At 41.3% G+C, this 19,923-nt stretch overlaps 1 protein-coding gene across 1 annotated transcript in view; it reads left to right on the top strand.

Annotated features, from left to right (window-relative positions):
• Positions 1–19,923, top strand: part of IPMK (inositol polyphosphate multikinase) — a 41,728-nt gene that overhangs the window by 14,367 nt on the left and 7,438 nt on the right. The window contains exons 3-4 of the mRNA XM_009885641.1: positions 6,368–6,464; positions 12,928–13,100. Coding sequence (XP_009883943.1) covers positions 6,368–6,464; positions 12,928–13,100 — 270 coding nt within the window. The remainder of the gene's footprint in view (positions 1–6,367; positions 6,465–12,927; positions 13,101–19,923) is intronic.

Here is a 19,923-nt window from a genome sequence, read left to right as displayed (position 1 = left end):
TAGGCTATGTTCTCTTTATTTTGGTCTCCAGTGGAGAGTACCTGATGTGAACTCTGCTCCAGTCTGTAGTACGTGCAAATTGATACAACTGAACCAAAGGAATTTAGATTCTGGAGTAAAGACTTGGATGTGCAATTTACGATGTACTTTTGGACTATGTTCACCTGAGAGTGTCATAACCTACTTAGGAGGCAGCTTAACAGGTGTTTGTGCTGTTAATGTAAATATAATCACCTACACTTTCCTGGGTATCCTCTTTAAGAGCTTGTTTGGTTGTTTTTGGTTTTTTTTTAAGAAAAGGATGAATGGGATTGTGGTGCCTGAGCGATCGGGCCTTGTTTGCACATCCTGAAAGAAAAGTTATCTTTGACGTCAAAGAGCTCTCAAGTTCATTGAAGACTCCAGCTCTTAAGCAGTTAAAGCTGAATGGCAACATCCGATTGTGCTAGCAAGTTGTGAACCCAGGAGAGACTGAAGGGCAAGAGGAAGCTCAGTTCTGCGGCAAGAGATTTGTGATGAAACATGGTCTCTAATTTTGTAATTTTGACCAAGAAGGCCCTGATGCCCATTACCCTGCTCCGTGCTCAGCTGGGTGGCTTGTAGCAATTGTAGAGCGAGGGGGGAGCGTGTGGAGAGTCAATAATTTAGACTTGCTTTGTTGTTAATCTTTAGTTGCCCAGGAATCTTGTGGGATGAAAGATGAGAGGGGAGTTTGCTGTCTTGTGAAGAGGGAAACAGCTCTCTTCTTGTGATGATGGGGTGCAGGCTTATGTCTTTCAAAATACTTGACTGCCGTGGCTCTGTAGTAAGTGGTTATTGGAAAGAAAGAGGGACTGGATGATTTATCTCTACCCAACTTAGCTCTGACCGTTTCAGAGCAACTTGCTGCGTATGGTGTCTGCAGCTCTTCACTTGTGGCTCCACCATGGTATTTGTTCAGCGTTGCTGCTGGTGGCTGTGCCTGACTGCTGCCTTTTGGGTTCTTCTTCTGTCTGCTGAAGTTTTGAAGCTCTGCCACGTCCTTGGAAATGGGTCAGGGTTTGCTTTGCCTCTTGTAAAGATGATTCCATGCCTGGGGCTTCAAATCTTGCTAGGGTCAGCCTGAATTTGACTATATAAAACATGTGGAAGTGGATAAAATAAGAGCTACTGTTTTTTTGGTGTTGTTAGAGGATGACTGGTTTGATAAACATCACCAAATAAGTATCTCTGTGAGAGATTTTTTGAAGCTTATTTTCACAGCCTTCATTTTTTGGAAGGCAAAATGGCTAACTCCTTGCTGTATTTTTTTTTCCCTGACTCCTGGAAGAAGGGTATGATTGTCACAAGTTGTGTGCCACTCTTGTTTGAAAATCCATTTACATGATCAGATTGTGGGAATATATCCTGATTTGTTTTAAGCTGTTTTTTTGGTATTTCTGTAGTTATCTTCTGTGAGAATAATGGTTACAGTTTCATGTATAGTATGGCTGTATATTGGATAGTAAAATAAGCAATTCAGTATAATAGCATTTAGTGTAACATAATTCACAAATATTTAACTTTTGGAATTGTGCTCCTATCAGATATTTTGAATGTAAGCAGGGCTGGTTCAATTCCAGTTGTATTTGTGGAAACAAATACTGCGGACATTCGCACGTCAAAACAGGATGGTACTACTTTGAGAAAGAAGCAAGGCCGATCTGAGTTATGAATTGCTAAATTCACAGCTGCTGTTTCAACCTCAATTTTTTGGCCCTTGTACTTGCATGGTGTAACTAGGTGATATAGGAGTCCGGAGGGAAATGCAGTGTGTGCTCAGGTAATTAAAGTCTGTAATGTAATGCATACACATTAGGAGACAGAATTAAGGCTGCACTATCATCTGTAAATTTTGCATTTGCTAATTTGAGCGCTACACTTATTAACTGCTCCCCACTCCTCAAGAATCCCCCCAAAACCATGCTGGAAACTGAACTCTGCCTGATGTTGGCAGCTGGTTGTGTATCCTGGGGCTCGGCAAGCCATAGTGCTACTGTCCGTTTAGGGATGCTTCAGACTGACATGCCTACTCTGGCATTTAAAGTTTCCTACTCAAACAGCTTTAAAATAAATGCAAATTTAAGATACATATTCTTTTAAATCAACTCTTTTATGTACTTCAGAAGACTCTCTTTAGACTACGTTTCTAAGTGGTATATATTCATCAGGACAATTGAAGATGGGTCTGTACTGCCAGAACTAGTTTCCTGTTGAAGTTTAAACATTTGTTTTGCCCTCCCTCTGTCGTTTATGTGATTAGCTAGTCTTAAGAAAACAAAAAAAACAACCCTGATGTCATCCTGCTTTAAGTAAGGAAAAGAACATTCCCATTCTCCCAAGCAGTCCCTGTTTGCATTAAAAAACAGATGAATCTGTTTGGATCAGACTTACCAAAACAAACAGAGTGTACTTTGGATTAAAAACTAGAGGATGGTAAATTTGCCTCGGAATTAAAAAGTCCTGAGTAACTGGAAATTATGACTTCATGGTGTCTACTAGACTATCTGAGCTGCCACAGGACATATCTGGGGCATATTCTTCCTATGAGTTAGTTGCTGTAATTTGTAATGGTCCTGTTGTGAGCCCTCCAAATGTTAGCATCCTGTTTACTTGCTTTTAAGCCCAACGGTTATTACATTTTATGTCTCCAGTTTGTGCTGTTGGAAGAACGTAGCCTGCGATACGTAGAATAGATACCTCCCTTGGCTGAGCTGACTCTGAATTGTTTTGCAGTTCTTGATTTGTTGGATGAAGACGTTATGTACAGTTACCCATAAAGCAGAAATAACTTATACTTGTCAGTGTATGCTGGACAAATGGACCTGTTGTTGCATTAAAAAAGAAAAAAAAAAAAAAGCACAGGTGCTTGAAATGAAATTGGAATATTGCTGATATAAGTAAAAATATAATGGTTTATTTCCGAGGGTTGTTCTGGGTTAAGTGATAACCTGTCTCTTCCATGAGTTTTCCAGCAACATTGGTACCTTTTGGGGCATGAAGTGCACAGTTTATTTCCTGTGTAATTGTAAGGGTGATTTTTCTCATGTATGCGTTTACATTTGGCATTCTGAATGACATCTAAATGTGTAGCTTGCTACCAGGTTGTATGAAATGAGAAGATATGCCCGTGGCATGGGTGCTGTTTATGAGGCCCCTTTCTAATGAGCATTAATTCCTGAAATATCTGGTTTTCTTGCTTTGCCCACACCAAATGACTTCCTCTGATCTTTATTAACTGAGTGCTTATTCTTGTTTGACATGCAAATACATTACAGGCTGAGATTGAGGTCTATATTAAGGTCAAATAAAGTGCTTTGTATATGTTACGTCAAACTTATGAGGGGAGTTTATTACTGTTTCTAGGAGCAAGATAACTCTTGAGAGAGAAATAATGCACTTAGTTCTGTTATGCTGAAGTAATGATACTGAACAATGCATTACTGTGAGTTTTGTCTCCACTTAAAATGTCTTATATCAGTGTATTAAAGGACAGACTACTGGGAAGATACGACTCCTGGAGCTGTTTTCCCCATTTGGCCTGGACTTTGGGCTATTACACCCCATTATGAATTATCTGAATATCTTTATTGTATCCTACTATTTGAAATACACAGGAGCATACTTGTAGTTACTCACTGAGTGTTTACTACTGGACCCTAACGTTGATGATTAAAAAGTTAGTCAAAGCAATAGTACTGTCTGTTTTTAAAAAAAATAGACCCGGTCTCCTGCCATGTCGCTTTCGCAGAGTCCTTCTTTTTGCCAATAAATTAAGCAAACAAGTTCTTATTATGTTTGTCTGTTTTTTCAGTTGCATTCAGTGTTTCTCTTCCTTGTCTGCTGCACTTTTTTGCTTCCATCTCTCTCCTCTTTGTCCTGTCCTAAATACACATATACTGGCTCCCGTGTCAAGGCTGTGATACTGCATGATGGTCGCTGCCTCTCAGATCTACGTAAGTGCACCTGGGAGAAGAGCATTTGTGCTGGGTGCAGTGCAATTCCCTGTCTTGGCTGTGAGGTGCTATGATAATAAATTACCACAGTAAACAGAAATTGAATTGGGTTTGTACTGCTTGTATGAAAATGCCCACAGTTCCACCAGTCAGTGCTTGGAGTCCTGGCCCAGAAACAGCTGTCTGTACGGTGGGGAATAGCGAACTCTCTTCTAAAAGATAGCAGTGGATGGGTCTGTGCCACAGCATCTGTGTGGTGCTAAGTTTTCACTCTCTCTTCTCTCCCACCCTTAATTTTCTTTTTCTTTTCTTCCTTAAGCTAGTAAGATCAAACTATGGCGCAGTCTTCTGAAGAAAGCACTGTTTTCTGCTGGCAACATCTGAGGCTCAGCAAAGAAATGGTGCATAAATAAAATTACACAGCAGCCACTGATCCGAGGGACAAGCAAGGTTTTCTGTCTTAGAGCATGAGAATATCAGCATACCAGCTTGGGTTAACACGGAGGAAAACCAGGCCTAGGCGTACAATTACCTGTAGTCCGCAGAGGGGATACCAGCTTGTCAAACCAGGACGTGTGAAAAGAGATCAGAGCCCTGTGATGTGGCACTGTGACTTGTAAGATACACGCCCAGCAACTCTTGTACACTTAAGATATCAACAGTAGTGGTGGAGGCTGTGGCGGTAGGTGTATGTCAGTGTTTTGCATCACGCTGCGCGCGTATTTGTGTGGTTTGAGCTTTAGGGATTCAACCCCCTTCTTAGGGTCTTTAAAATGGGGCTTATGCCATGAGCTACTTAAGGGAATGGGTCAAATTAAATGCTCTAGCATAAAGTCGGCGTGGATTTGGTTGTATCACCTTCTCGGTCACTGCCCAGCAACAGTGTCAGAATTGTGGCTGGTACAAGCCTGGGAGAGCCCCGGATTAGATGTGCCCGAAGGGCTGTGAAACACCGCTGTGCATTTGAAGCACGCTGGTGATTTGAGTTTACCCAGTTTGAGGTTTCTGTGATGAAACCTAAATTTAGCACAAACCCGCATCGACTAATTTTAACGTTCTGCTGCTGCATGAGGCTCTGTCTAGAGTTACATGGCATCGTTGATCAGAGCTGAGGCTTGCCTTGGTGCTCTAAAATAGTGGCTGGACTTCAGGTTTGGGGTTTTTTTCCTCCCTAGATGTATTAATATTCCAATGCTAAAGGCACGTATTTTGGGATACCTACCCTTTGTAGTTTCCATCACAGGATATTCTCCGGCTGTGGTTAAATGTGGATCTCGAAGCAGTGAGCTGAGCCAACTCTGCAGAGCTCTCTTAACACCTTAAATAACTTTTTTGCGTTGTTCCTGACTTCGCAGTGGGCTCTGACTGCAGTCCTGTGCGTTGCGTGCTGAAGTGAAAGCAGAACTGTTAGCTTGTCCCGGCCACTCGTACGTGGCGTCGTCTGTGGGTATGGCTGTGCAACCACTGCGGGGCTGAGGGACAGGACGCCAGCCTGATAGCATCAGAACCAGGATAGCTGCAAGGGGATTAGGACGAGATAGTTCTTAAACGTAGTAACAACCATTGTAACCTCTTACTCATGTGGATGTGGATCTTTTAGTCTGTAGAGCCGTTGAGCTGTGCTGGAGGCTATCCGTAAGGAGATCTTTGGGCGGGATGGGGGGAATCTGGTCGAGGGAATGGTTTTGAAACCCTCTTCACAACAACACTGCACACTGGTGACAGTCATGCGATTCAGTAGCTGATAGTATCGAAGGCTTGGTTTTAACGCTGCAAAGAATTACTCCTTCAGGAATATAAGCCAGCTGCTGTTCCCAAACTGTTCTTGGTTTTTTTTGGTTTTTTTTTTTTTTTTCCGAAGTTGAAAAAGATGTTGAACGCATTAAAGCAAATGAAAAAAAAAAAATACACTTGAATTGTGTGTTGTCTGTGTGATGTAGTTACAGGATGAGTTGTTTTGGAGGAAATGAGGAAATAATATCCAGTCTGAGCTTGTATACTTCACTTGATGTAACTTAAAAAGCTTTGGATATACAATACGATGTAGTAATCCTATACAGTCTTGGATCCAGGATGGGAGAACACCCATTTTGCTAAATAAGGTTCAGTGTTAACAGATACAGTTTAGATTTTTATTCAAGTTAAGCCATACATTATTTGTAGTTAGAGTTGATTCATCTTTTCCACTTTAAAATTTGAAAGAAAGGGTACCATTCATTCATGTTGGACTGTGATAATTATCATCTTCATCTGGTATGTTTTTTAAATGTAAAGTAGAAATCTTGAACACATGGAAACAAAGCCTGTAAGAAATGATAATTAGAGGACAATTGGAAGTACAAAATGAATGTTTTGAACTGATGATCTCTCCACCCCTCCTTAATTTATTTCAGGTTTATGACTCTGACTGTTGCGACAGCATTCTTCTGGAGCTGCGGGAATATCTGCCAAAATACTTCGGTGTCTGGTCACCACCTACTGCACCAAATGGTATTGTTCTATTTTTATCTGTTAATCCAAACCTCCTGGAAAAATCTTCTGGAGACTGATTTTTGGCAGTTGCGAGCTCTGTAGGGTTTTGGTTTTGGGGTGGTTTTTTGGTTTTGTTTTGTAATGTTCCATTAATGTTCCCTCTAACAATCAGTTCCAGTTTGCAGTCCTCTGGCTGGATTAGATCTTTGGGTTCTTCCTCCCAGGGCAGATGGGGCATGGCCGTTTGTGCCGCACGTGGGTCCTGAGTAGCCAGACCTGATGCATATTGCCTCCGAGCTGCTGCTCCAGCTGGGGTCATGTCGGAGGAGCGGGCTGGTTGCATGTTTATGGCTGGTCAGGCCATCAGAGCAAGAGACGGGCGCTGTGTGGGTGTGTAAGGAAGAAAAATTTGATAGGTTGGGGCCTAAGGGGAGGCGTTCAAACCGGAATCTGCTACTGGATCTCCGGAGATTGGATCCCATCACTGTGCCATATAGAAAGCAATTACTTCAGCAGAGGGGGCTCTTTGCTTGTCATCTTCTCTTACTGGTTTGAACAGAACAAAGCTCTGGTATCGTAACTTTGTGTTTGTATTACAAGTTAGGAGTCAGGAAGAAAAAGGTATTTTTGGAGGACAATCGGAAGATTTTATCTTCAAGAGAAAACAGGTATTACTAATGTATTTAAAACAGAAACTAGTTTTTCTTCTGCTCTTTCTTATTCATACTGGGGAAATGGAGCTACTGAAACATCCAGAAACAAAAGGACGCTGTCAGTCTATTTAAATGCACCAAAACTAGACACTGTGCTCCTTTAATAGAACTCTGTTGTCTTTTGCTTATGCTGCCACTTAATAGACTTGTTTTCCAAAGACAGTAGTAAGATGGTGTCCAAAGACACTATCTAAACTCTGTGAAAAGAAACGCAAGGAGGATTGTGGTAGGACCCAGCACTGGCTTGGCTCAGATTTGCCTTCACACTTTCATATTTGGCACTAACTCAAATAGCTCTACCAGAGCTGTCTCTTTCCTTCCCTCATAATTTTATACGTGTCATGGAGCTCACTTCATGTCTGCTCTAAACTGCAAATCAATTTTTTTCTATTCACAGCAGGATCTTAAGATGTAAAAATAGGTGGTCTAGCCAAGATACAGTAATTCAACACATCCCTAGTTTACCTTGGGAATTCACTAGCTAGCACTGTGCACCGTTGGGCTGAATTTTGGCAGGTCTCCACCAGTAGTCTAGGCGTAGCCAGTAGGAAGAGCCGCATAAAGCAAGAGTAACTTTTGATTTTGTTTTGCTTCTTGAAAAGACTATGCACTGTCAGGAACCCTCTTCATGGAGAGCTATGGCGGGGATTCAAACAAAACACTCCCATTGCCAACTCTGTTATCTGTAGTTTAATGAATTTTGGGTAGCCCTGATAGAAATCAGGTGCATTGGAGATAATGGAGCTGGGTACATCCAAAGCTAAGGAGGCAGCCATTCACCTTGGAAGTCATCTGTTGGTTGGCAGGTATTTTTGCAAGTGCCGTTTTGCTAATGACAGGTATGAAGGAGAACCTCTCTGTGCATCGGTACTTAGCACCAGAAGACCCCAGAGGGGAAAAGAATCACCAGTGGTGCATTTAGACTGTGTAAAAAGTAGGAAATCCAAGTTTTGGAAAAATAGGAAGAGGGGAGGTAACCGCACAGAGAAGGGAGATGGAGGGGAGGCTGTTTTGGAGAAATTGGATGTGAGTCCCCAGATTAGCTGTGAACTAAGCTCTAGTTCAAAAGATTGAACAATATGCTCAGCTGCTGTGGCGTTTCCCAGTGACATTAGAGGAAAGAATCTAGCTGCTAGAAAGGTATCTAGTTACTAAGATTAGATTGAGGATGTATTTGTAGGTTTTTGCAGGCTTGACATTGGAAGCCGGATCTTTCCCTTGGCAGTCGCTGCTCTACAGGCTCTGGGAACCGGCTCTAGACAGCCTCCGAGTAGTGACCCCAATAATTCCTTATTGTTGCTAAATTGCACATAGGTGACTTCTAAAAAAACAAAAATTAAATTAAACAATCTTTCAGTTACCAAACTGTGCTTGCTGCACGTTCTGAAATATATATATTTTTTAAGAGCGTTTGCATGGAGGAACACCAACTTGCCTGGTTTGCCAGGGCAGAGAGAGGATGGTCACCGGTGACCCTTTTTCATATAAAGTTCTTTCATTTATGAGATAAGGAAGAAGGAGAGCTCTTTGGTGAACGGTGTCTTGTATGTGTAGCATCGCAGTTGTTAACCTTGGGTAGAGGGTTGAGAGTTTGAGTAGGTTCATGCAGACGTGAAGAGAATCGTAGGCTTGTGGTAGAAATAAAACAGAGTAACTTAATTTAGGACCATTCTGAACTTGATCTGTGACTGCATCTGAGTTTCCATGTGACAGGTAAGCAGGAACTGTGGTGGGTAAGGCAGAGAGCACAAGGAGTTTATTTTCTTAGAGAAACATTTAGGGAGAAGCATCAGACTTCTATGCTGAAAATGTAGATGAGCGGATGAAACTGCAAGCTAGAAGGGGTGCAGTGTATTAAGTGTAAATGAGAATATAGGAAGCGTGACAGAAAAGATGGTCTGATGTTCACAGTATCACTACAATTTGTAAAATAACTGTCCTGTTACTCTGAAATCACATACTGAGTACTACTGCACAGGAGCTGGAGTTAAAGTGGACGACACTGCACCTCCCTAAGCTAATCTAAAATGAGAGTGAGACAATTTGATTTGAACTTTGGGTTCACTGGCATTGTGGGCATTTCGAGTTTATTAATAACGAAGTGGAAAAGTTGTTATAAAGATGTAGGAGCCATGTTAAGCTTTTTATATCTCCTGCTGCGAGTTCTGGGTTTTGCTGCCTACTTGTTGCCTCTGCATATTTTTTTTTTAAAGTAACTTTACTGCTGCTCATTTCACACTGTGCTCTAATTTTTGTTGCCTAAACTGAGAACAGGGTAGATAAATATAAGCCAGCTTCAAACCTTTCTTTTCTTCTCTCGTTGCTGGGAGCAACTGAGGCTTTTCCCTGCTTATTCATATGTTTTGAGAGATGTCTTGTAAGTTATGAGAAGAAGTCAGATGCCTCAAGTTATTTTGTCACTTCTTATTCCAGTGAGGACTGAATGCATCAGCATGTACGTGCTGAAGTCTGCAGTGGTTCATGCCACGCATACTTGCTGAATTTTGGTGGTCTTTTGATTTGTCTCCTTTGGGACTGTAATAAAATATGTAAATAATATGTCAAGCCACATTTTCCTGCCTCCCTCCCTGCTACTGAAAAATAAAAAAGGGGAGGGCAAGCCTCTGAGGAATGATTTGTTTAAATCCTTGAAATATATAGTCAGGATTATCTACGAAAGCTGAGATACAAAAATCCTTATGAATTCTTTTCTCTGCAGGGGATTTTAATTTAACCTGGTTTTAGATGGTGAATGCATGGTTTTCAGAAGCACGTTGGGTTAGCAGTGCACTCCATGATAATTTAGAAAATCTGAACTGCTTGAAAAATCTGCCTTTTTTTTTGTTTGTTTAACAAAATGAGGAAGGAGAGTGCTCTCGTTATCTAAGCTCAGCTGCAGGCTTATTGCTGACCTTGGGGTCAGATCCTCAGAGACTATGGAGAGCACCTGAGTCTGCAGCGTACTTTGTTTGCCTTAGTCTTAATGCTTCAAGGTATAGTGGGGGTTCGCTGTTTAAAGCTGTGGTACCTTCTGATACTGGGGGTTTGGGGGTCTGTTTCAGTAGTCCATACATCATGAGCACAATGCAAATAAGAACCAAACGCTGCCAGGAAAAACGAAGCGTAAACGCTCGATGCATTTTTTTCTGAAGCTGTAATGAAAAAAAACCCTTGGTGTAATGCTTTATTTGCGGTGGCATTGCTCTCCCCACAAGGACAAAAAGCTTTTTGAGAGTGGGGGTGTGCATTGAACAGATTTAACGTAGTCATAACTCTGAGCCAGCAGTTAGCTAATGATGAAAAATTAAATAATAATTGCAAAAAGTGTGAGAGAGAGGAGTAATTTCTGGATACTTCTCAGGCCTTGCCAAGTCATTAGTATTTCCCAGGGTTAGCATTAGCTCCTGAGTTATTTTAATGCTTATTTTTTTTAAAAATAGCAATTGTTACATTTTTAGGAGGTCAGTAAGGGAGATATTCTGGCTTAACGGATCTGAAATGGATGGGGGACTACAAAGTGACAGGTACTTAGAACTGTTCAGTATTTTGGAGGTGCTGAAAGTTGGTGCTGTATGTTTAAAAAGAGATTTGGACCAGCGGAGCAGAGGACAGGGAGTAACCACAGGTGCTCTGTAAATGCCTTAGATGGAAAGAGCATGACTCTCTTGCCTGCGTGTTGTCTGAAGGGAAATACGCTAGGTTTTGGGAGATTTAAGTTCTGCTTTTTAAGCTAGTTGTTTTTATGGGTTGACTCTTTGTTGCATTACGGAAATAGATGTTTTACACTACTTTATATACAGTTATATTTTTAGGGTTGATAAAAACATTATGTCTAAACAATTTGTATAATTTGTGGTAACTTGCCATTTGTATAATTTTGTATTTGTAACAGTTTGAGTCTGGAGGTGCTCGTAACATAATCCAAAGCATTTTGGAGTTGGTGGCGAAGGATTGCAGCCATTTTTGGAGCTGTGCTAATACCTGACTGAATTAGACCTGCGTGTGAAAACTTTGAATAGGAAAAGCGGCTCCTGCAGTCCAAGCGATACAGAATACATTTCCTGGTAGGGAGAGTATTCGTCCCGCTTCTCCTTAAGGGATATCTCGTGAGCAGATCCCGAAGATGTTTGCTGCCTGTGCCTCCTCAAAGTTAAGCATGAGTTATTTTAGCTCGGATATCCCTGCAGTTGTAGTTAACAAACCTGGTTTATGGGTGAGCTAGTCTATAACGAAACTCTTTTTGCTGTAGCTAGATTGATGCTGTAGCCCAAAGGACAGTGAAAAGTAACGCAAGCTGATACAGTGAGTTAGTAGAAAACTGGATATTTTTTCAATAGTGTATTAGTTTGACCTGCTTCCCTGATTAACAGCATGCTTACTCCCATTTATACATAAAGCAGGCAGCGAAGGATTAAACCAAACCTATTTCAGATCAATACATACGTACTTTGGGGAATTGGGACATTGGATCATCGTGGTGTAAAAATTGACGCTCTAAGTAGGACTTACTAAAGTAATAAAATCCGGTTCGTTTCTTATCTTTAAGAAAGTGTTTCTACTTGTTAGTTAGAAATGGGACATTGCTTGTTCCCTTTCTTTTGATTCTAACTGGTTTTGTTACCTGCCTGTACAGCTATCAAAACAAGGCACTTTGACTCTCTTCTCTCTTTAAACTTGAACTGGTTTTGCTTTCTTTGGCAATCCCGTTTTAGATCATGCTGCAGGAATCGGTAATAATACAATGTTTCTGTGTATTCAGATTACACTGAAGCCAAAGAAATACGCTCATTGAATAGGCTGTACTTGAAAGAAAAAACAAACTTTAACGTGAAGTTTTATGATTGCTAACAAGTAGAATTGCAGAAGCGGGTGTGAAGAAGGAGGCGTGTGTTAATGCTGTGTGTTGCCTTGGGGCGTGTTGCGCCCTGGCAAGGGCTGGAGATCTGTGTAGGCTTCCTCCCAGCGGAGTCATCTGCGAGTCAAGTGGTTACCCAAGTTTTGTTTTCTTGTTGTGTTCTGACAATCGGTGCTGTAGATCATGTTGGTAGTAGTGTCTTGCCTACGCTGCAGAGAAGCGTAAACCAGTTTGACCAGGTTTTAGAATGTTCCTTTAAATCTTCAGGTGCTCCAAGGGCTTGGGGTTTTTTGGTCCACCCGCCCTCCCAAAGGGACTTTTGGAAATGGATGAAAGGCAGCCTAGGATTTGAGGAGTGCTTTCACCAAAAGGTCTGCCGTGAGAAATGAGTACAGGTGGGAGTGGGATAAAAAGAGGAAAAGATAGATGCATTTCGGCCCCTATGGGGTAGGACTCTGAAATGTTAATTGCATTTTTAAATTGATGCAAAGAAAAATTGCTGTTTTAATTCTAGCCCCTTCACACAGCGGAAGAAAACACCATCTCCATTGCTAAACCGGCCGTGTAGTAACTTGCATTTGTATGTGCTTATTAATGCTATTTGAAATATGTTAATGGCTTAATAAAAGCTACTCAATGAATTTCATCTGGGCAATAACTTGAATTTGAGTGCGATGTTAACACACTTTAATTGTATACAGTTTTCTAAACAATAAGGCATTTAGAATTTAATGCCAATAGAATTTGTGGGTGTCAATGACTGATTTAGTCTGTGTTCAGAGACAAAGTTGGCTTTTTAAAAGCTCACGTGATGTTAAGCCTTAAACCGTTCTCTTTCCTCCACAGAAGCTGAGCAGAAATATAATTCTTTTGCTTTGACCCACTGTTTATGAAAGTGTTGTCTTTTTCACAGATACGTATCTAAAACTGGAAGATGTGACCCGTAAGTTTAATAAGCCTTGCATAATGGATGTGAAAATCGGTCAGAAAAGTTACGATCCGTACGCTTCAGCTGAGAAGATACAGCAGCAGGTCAGCAAGTACCCGCTGATGGAAGAGATTGGCTTTTTGGTACTTGGCATGAGGGTAAGAACTTTGTTTTGTTTTCAAATTCAGCTTATGCTATGGCCTGTTCTCCCACACCAGATACAGCGGCTGTTTTTTCTAGCAAATGACAATCCTCTTGAGCTTTACGTAAATAAAGCGTTATCTGAATATGTTGGTAGTACTGGTATCAACTGTCGTGTGAAATATGTTCCAAAACACTGTTCTCCTCCACAGCAAGTGTTTAACTTGGCTGTGTCCCTTCTGGGAATCTGTTTGCCACCTGCGTTCTGTGTATGTATACAAGAAAGGGGTTGGGACAGACCATAGTTATTTAAAACTGAATGTAATTGCAATTAATTCTTCATGCATAACGGATATTTCAAATTATGAAAGTATTTTTTTGACGTTTAGGCTTATATCAGAGATTTACTTATCGAACCAGTCTTTGTAATAATTTAATAACGAGCTGTATTCTCTTCAAATTTTTCATCTTGTTTTTTTTTTTTTTTAATAAAAACATTTTTTATGTAGTTTTTCTATTTAGGGAAGAGTAAGTTAGCTCTCAGAGGTGATGCATGTAGTTATAAATAGCTGCTTACGTTCTGCATTTAAAAAAGCTTTTCACCAGAAGAAAACGTCTTTGATGCTTACACACTCGAGGAGCAACTGTCATTTGAAGGTTCGTTTGAGGTTGCTAAGGCCCTGCAGATGTCCGCACTAACTCTCTTACATTTCCTTATCTTAGGAGAGGAGAAAAGTGAAAGTTCAATATTTATGTATTGGCAGCTTCAACTTAAAGAAAAGCTGTACAGAATGTTTGTGGATCAGTAACATAAACGTGTTGATGTCAGTAATGAATTCCTGATGCAATGAATTTAAAGTGCTTTTTTCTGCTATGACTGGCGCAGGAATAATTTTCTTTTTGATACAAGATTTCTGTTTTCCATCTCGCATACGCAAAGCCAGGGCTTCTGAGGCTCTGCATCAACAAGCATAAATGGCTGAAGACGTTGATAAGCTTCCCCTTTGCTGTTAGATAGCAACAGCACACAGATTGCACCATTGTTTGAAATAATTCTAATATCTCTGTAATGTTTTGTACTTAATTGCCTAGGCTCTCAGCCTTAACTCTGTCTTGAGATAAGCTTCTACAGCTATAAATTATAGTGGTCATGAGTAGTAATTATGTAAGCCTATGAGAAGGAACGTGGGAGTCGAGTCAAAAACCAGTCAAACAGTTTAGATCGAGAAGGAAGGCTGGAGATTATAGCTTTGGATTTGGCTTATGGCGTTACATAACCTTTCATATCTCACGTGTGAAACAATGTACTTCACGTACTTTGTTTCACGACAGCGCAAAAGGAACGAACGCTTGCTTCCACGGTATTTTTGCTTCTGACTGTTGTTTCTAGCAGTGTCATTTACTGGTACCTTTATCCCGTTGCAGGAATTCTTTCGATTCCCTAATTCCAACTGTATGTATAAGGATGGTTCCCCCACGCATTGCTGTTTCCCAGCTGGCATTTAACTAGATGAGATTTGCTTTGTGCCTTTGGTACCAAATGGCATGTTGAAGTTCTTCTCCAAAAAGAATTCGAAAGGTTCCTCCTCCCCTCACGCACTGTTTAGCACAGTCGAAACTCGCAAGGCATTTTCTCTGCGCAGCTTGTGGCCTCTTGATTATGGGGTGCTCTCTGCCTGTCTGCTCGCTTTATTTGTGCAAGATTTGGGCCATAACGTAAAACGCTCTCCTGTACGGGCATTTACTGCCCGTAATAGCTGATGTGCTGGATGATGTTTGCTGGACAAAACGTGGTATAACACGATTCAGAAAGTAGAGGGTTTCGTTTTTAATCTCTCCGTTCAGTGTTATTTTTATCATGGAGGTGGGCTTGCTTATGAAGTTTCTATTTTAGAAGAGCAATAAAGAGAGGGCCAGGAAAAATAGAAAATATATGTTATCTATTTTTTTAAAGCACACATCATGTAAGCTGTCATGAAGAGATGCAAGCAAAAATGTTACAGGTACGGGGTTTTACCCCAAAATTTATTTATAGTGGGGTTTTACCTCAAAAGCCATTGATGGAGCTTTTTTTAATGCACTGGTAAATAAGCAGTGATCACTCAAAAATAAAATATGTATGGTTTGTCCTTAAATAAGCGAGTCTCGTATCTGGCAGAGCTGTGATTTATGTACATAGTTCTGGCATTTGGCATGTGCTAAACTCTCTTCATCTTAATGCACTGAATAGACAGAAAAAACGCATGGAAACGTGTTGAGAAAATACAGTTATCCCGATAACATTGGTTAAAAACCCAAGTCCATATTTAGTGGAGAGGTTCCTTTCTTTAACAGATGAAGACATAGATGCGTTATGAAAGTAGTGAGAGCTCAAACCTAAGTTGGAAATCTAAGGTACGGTTCCAATAGCAAAAATACAAGCTGCAATATGGTTTCAGTGGTAGACATATAAATATGTAAGAAATATCTTCGCAACGCATGCCGTATTAAAAATAGAGTATTTTGCATGCTGTTGAATGCAAGCAGAATGTGTGGGTTGTGATCTCGTTTGGGATTCGCAATCCGTTCAGAATCCACAATTCCTGATTTCTGCAGCTTTTCTTTTTCTTCCAGAACATCTCGATTGCGATATCATGTAGTCCATAATATTTCTGAAAGATGTTTTCAAAGCACGAGTTATACTTTACAGGTATAATCCGTCATTTACTTATATTGGTTTTGCCTGTGAATGATTGCATGCAGTAATGCAGGTACCTCAGCAAAGCTATGAATTTCCTAACCTACAGCACATGTTCCTGCAAGATATTTTAAAACTGACTGTAGCTGAGACCGTTTTATGAGTTCTTTATGAACCCTTTCTAGTATCGTGGTAATTTCCATAAGCTCTGATGTGTTAATAATAAGATTTAGGAGGGGAGGAATAATAAAGCTATTAAATCCTGCATCCAGTGTTCATATTCTTCCACAGTGAAAAATGTCCAGAACTGTTGGGTTTTTTTACATTTGTAAATTTAATTCAGGCTTTGATGTTTAAGAAAACAGGAAAGACAAAACAAAACAAAAACTAAAAGAAAAATCCCCATGAAACTAAAAAAACTCAACCCACAGCAAAGCAAAGAAACCAACCAAAAGCCCTAAAAAACCAAACCCCTCTGAACAAGCGTGTCCCCCCAAAAAAAAAGTCTGGAAATAGATGCTGCAGGGGTTGAAGCCAGCGGTAAAGCAAGGCTCTGGCTGGTTTCTCTGTGCTGGCTTTGTTACCTCTGCGCACCACCGCCTCCTCCGCTTTTCTCTCTTTCCACTTGCACTCAGCGGTTCTCACAGTCATGTCGGGCTCATCTGTTTCTTGGTCCGACGGTGCCGAATCCGTGCTGCGGAACGGAACGCAGCGATTCCTCGGAGTCCGGTATTGGCTAGCTGATTGAAGGATGTGTTTCGGAAGCACTGCATTTGTAGCGTTCAGGAGATTCATTTGCCATCCTCTTGGGCGAGTTCTAGCAGATGGGTACCCTGGCATTTTTTTTTTTTCCCCAGCAATTTTTCCCAACGTGAAAGACTCATCGTGGATGTGACAGCTGGTCTGCTTCTCTCCTTGTGGCTGATAAGATTTCCTTTATGTTAGGAAAAAACTGATGATGGATGAGATGAGAAGTGGCCTGTTTTCCCCTCCCCCCCAAATTATATAAAAAGGAGGCATAAAAGAAATTTATTCTAATAAGGTGCTCTGTGGAAGTTCTGGGAGTCCAAAATTATGTGTTAAGCTATTTTTAAAATGGTTCATCATTTAACTGCAGTGTCATTGTTTCTTTTATTTGGGACATTATTTTTCTGCCTTTTCACCGAATTAGTTTCAACATAATTTCATTCTGTAACTTATTTATGTAAGGACCTTACTAAAACTTTATACTGATTGTCAGAACATTTGGTGGTATACTTAATCATATAAAGCGCTCTGTCAAACACCAGAAGAACAAAGAAAGAAGCAAACCAGATAGAATAATATGTAGGTATGGTCTTAGAAAGAGAGGAGCAGGGATGTGTCTGTCGTCCTGTGCTGAATTTTCTAGCCAGCAGCAAGCAGGGATGTGTGTACTTTCATCACTTGTGGTCTAACAACAGCAGCATTAAGGAGTTTTGTGGGGGTTTTTTTGTTTGTTTGTTTTTGTTTTTTTTTTTAAAAGGGGGGGGGAGGAGGGAAAGGGTGTTTAGAGAAATGGATTTCGGTAAAGGGGCGTGCTCTCAGCAGCAGTGACAGTGTTAGAGCATTGCTATAAAGCAGTAGTATGAAATAAGAGAATGTATTTTAAAAGATCTTCCTTTGTTGTGTTGTTTTTTTCTTCAAATCCTTCTTTTACTTCCATTTGGCGGGGGGGGGGAAGGCTTGTTAAAACTTAGTGTTTATGTCTTCTGCTGTGGTAGGATCAGTCCCTGAGAGATCCCAGGACTGCGGAGAAACCTGGATTCTTCAGATGCAAAGGAAACCTGTATATTTATACAAGGGCAATCGTGAGGTGTGGGCAAAAGGTACCCAGTCGTGGGTGTGGGTCTCGGCCTGGCGCTGCAGTTGCCCCCTGTGAAGGTGGTGACCTGATGCTGATGTTGGATATCCCTGGGTTAGCTGGGGTGCTGCCCGCTTACCCCCTGCTTCTGGCTTGGCTCCGGTTTCGGCAGCAGGCTGGGAACTGACCTTCAGATGCCAGTTAGGAGCGCAGAGGTGCCTTGCTGTAAACAGAAAACTCTGTGTAATATTTAAACACTCTCTCACTCTTACCTGCATAAGTGTGAAATAGGGGTGACTGTTAAGTATATTTACGGAAAAAAATACGAGGGGTGGACAGCTCAGCCCTTTGCCCTTTGAAGTCTGGATGTCTCGGCATCAGAGCGTGTCTCTAATCTCCATGTCCTTGCTTTAGAAGAGCAAGTCCGGGGCTGCCCTGGAGGGGCATGGGGGGAGCTGGGATGGGCACTGGGAGCTCCGTGGGAAACCACTTCCCAGGCCCTGGCTGGCGCATGGGAACGTGGGAGGCGCAGAAGTCCATATCGTGCGTGCAATCGAGTTAGCCTTCGCTCTGCGGGTACCCCGCAGGGGTACTCTGCCAGCCTGCTCAAAATACCTTTCTTCCAGTTTCGTCGATGTGGATTAGTTAATATTTCTTGCAGATGTGAAGGAGGTCTGCAAGTTATTTAATAGAGATTTTTATTTGTGATAGCAGTATCTCCACCAAACAGGCTAGTCTTAATTAATATGTATTTAAATTATGCTTTCTGGAAGTTAGGGAGTTGCCGTAGATAAGTATTTGAACAGTGTGTGTATTTTTCTGCCTTGCCATGGAAGTCAGTACTGAATTACGGTAAATAACATTACATAACATTTGATGTTTGTTTTCCTGAGTCCAGTCTTCAGCTTAACCTCCTACTTGCAAGGTTTCCAAACCCTGTATCTCACTGTTGGGATCTTGTGAGGGTTGTGCTTTTTTTTTTTTTTTTTTTTTTTTTTTTTTTTTTTTTTTTTACAAGAGCACACTTTTTATTTTAGCTCAAGGTTTCCCTCAGTTCAAGAACATTAGATGAACCGAGAGTAATTGAGAAAAGCGTACAAAAATACGTGTGCGTATGGACGCAGCAATAACTTCACACCTTGTGGGGAAGCAAAAGCCAAATGCAGGTTGAGAAAGTCCAAAGATAATTTCCCTCGACAGTTAATCATCTGGATTTTTTGACGTGCCGCCCATACAGAGTCCCTGCTACTACTAATTAAAAAACCTGACCCTGTTGGCATGGTGGATTCCAGTTCTGTTTATGCAGAAACCTCACTGGATGGGAGCTGCTTGTAGGCACCAGGAGGAGCCTCCGTGTTGGCAGTGATGAAGCAGGAGTTGTCTTGAAGGCGATGTCTTGCAGGTCATGTAAGGAGTTTTCTTTGTCTTGAACTACACAGTGAAACTCCTTGTGAATATGGAGCAAACAACATAATGAGCTGTGGCAAGTGGACAAGAAATGAGATTTTTCCTGTCTAATGTTTCTTGGCCATTGTTAAGGTTAAAGATTTGACTTATTTGACTTGTCATAGTTTTGATAGAAGTGGGCAAGTACGGACAGCTGCAACAACAGGGGTACAGAAAAAGGTGGGTTCAAAGGCAGATGTACTTTTGGGAAGGGTTAGTAGCAGATTAGTAGTGGTGACAGCATGAACAAAAGCGTGGTGAAGCAAGAGGTCTGTAGACAAGGAAATTTAGTCTTCTGCTACTACAGTACAGCCATCCCTGTGTTTTTGGGGGAAGAAGGTAAAGGTTGAAGCAAGAACTCATGAAAGATCATCTCGGTTAGAACTCGGGTTTCCGCACCTCTGCTTTCAGTATGGGGCATAATGTATTTGTATTTGGTTGAGGTTTTCCAGGAACGTTTCAACTAGTCACTTCCTTGCAGTTGAGAAAAGGCTTGAGGCAGTATTAAGAGACAGCTCTTTGGCTAACGTGGAGAATATTTTCATGATTACCTATATATGTTGTCCCTTACCGCTATTGACTGCAGCCAAGCCCATTGGTAACCAAGGGCGTTCCGAGTCTTCGTTTGTTCACAAGGTAGTTAAATATATACTTTATACTATAGGTATGTGCGTGGGACTTGAAAGTTTGTCATCAGCTGTTTTGTGTAGTTAAAAATCACAGAATCACAGAATTTTCAGAGTTGGAAGGGACCTCTAGAGATCATCTAGTCCCACTCCCCTGCTAAAGCAGGACTGCCCAGAGCACATCACTCAGGACTGCATCCAGGCGGGTCTTGAAAACCTCCAGAGAAGGGGACTCCACCCCCTCCCCGGGCAGCCTGTGCCACTGCTCT

The sequence above is a fragment of the Charadrius vociferus genome, unplaced genomic scaffold (assembly GCF_000708025.1).
Source record: "Charadrius vociferus isolate BGI_N301 unplaced genomic scaffold, ASM70802v2 scaffold335, whole genome shotgun sequence".
Classification (NCBI taxonomy): domain Eukaryota; kingdom Metazoa; phylum Chordata; class Aves; order Charadriiformes; family Charadriidae; genus Charadrius; species Charadrius vociferus.
The sequence above is the reverse complement of the archived record's forward strand: the minus strand, read 5'-3'. Positions and strand labels throughout refer to the sequence as shown.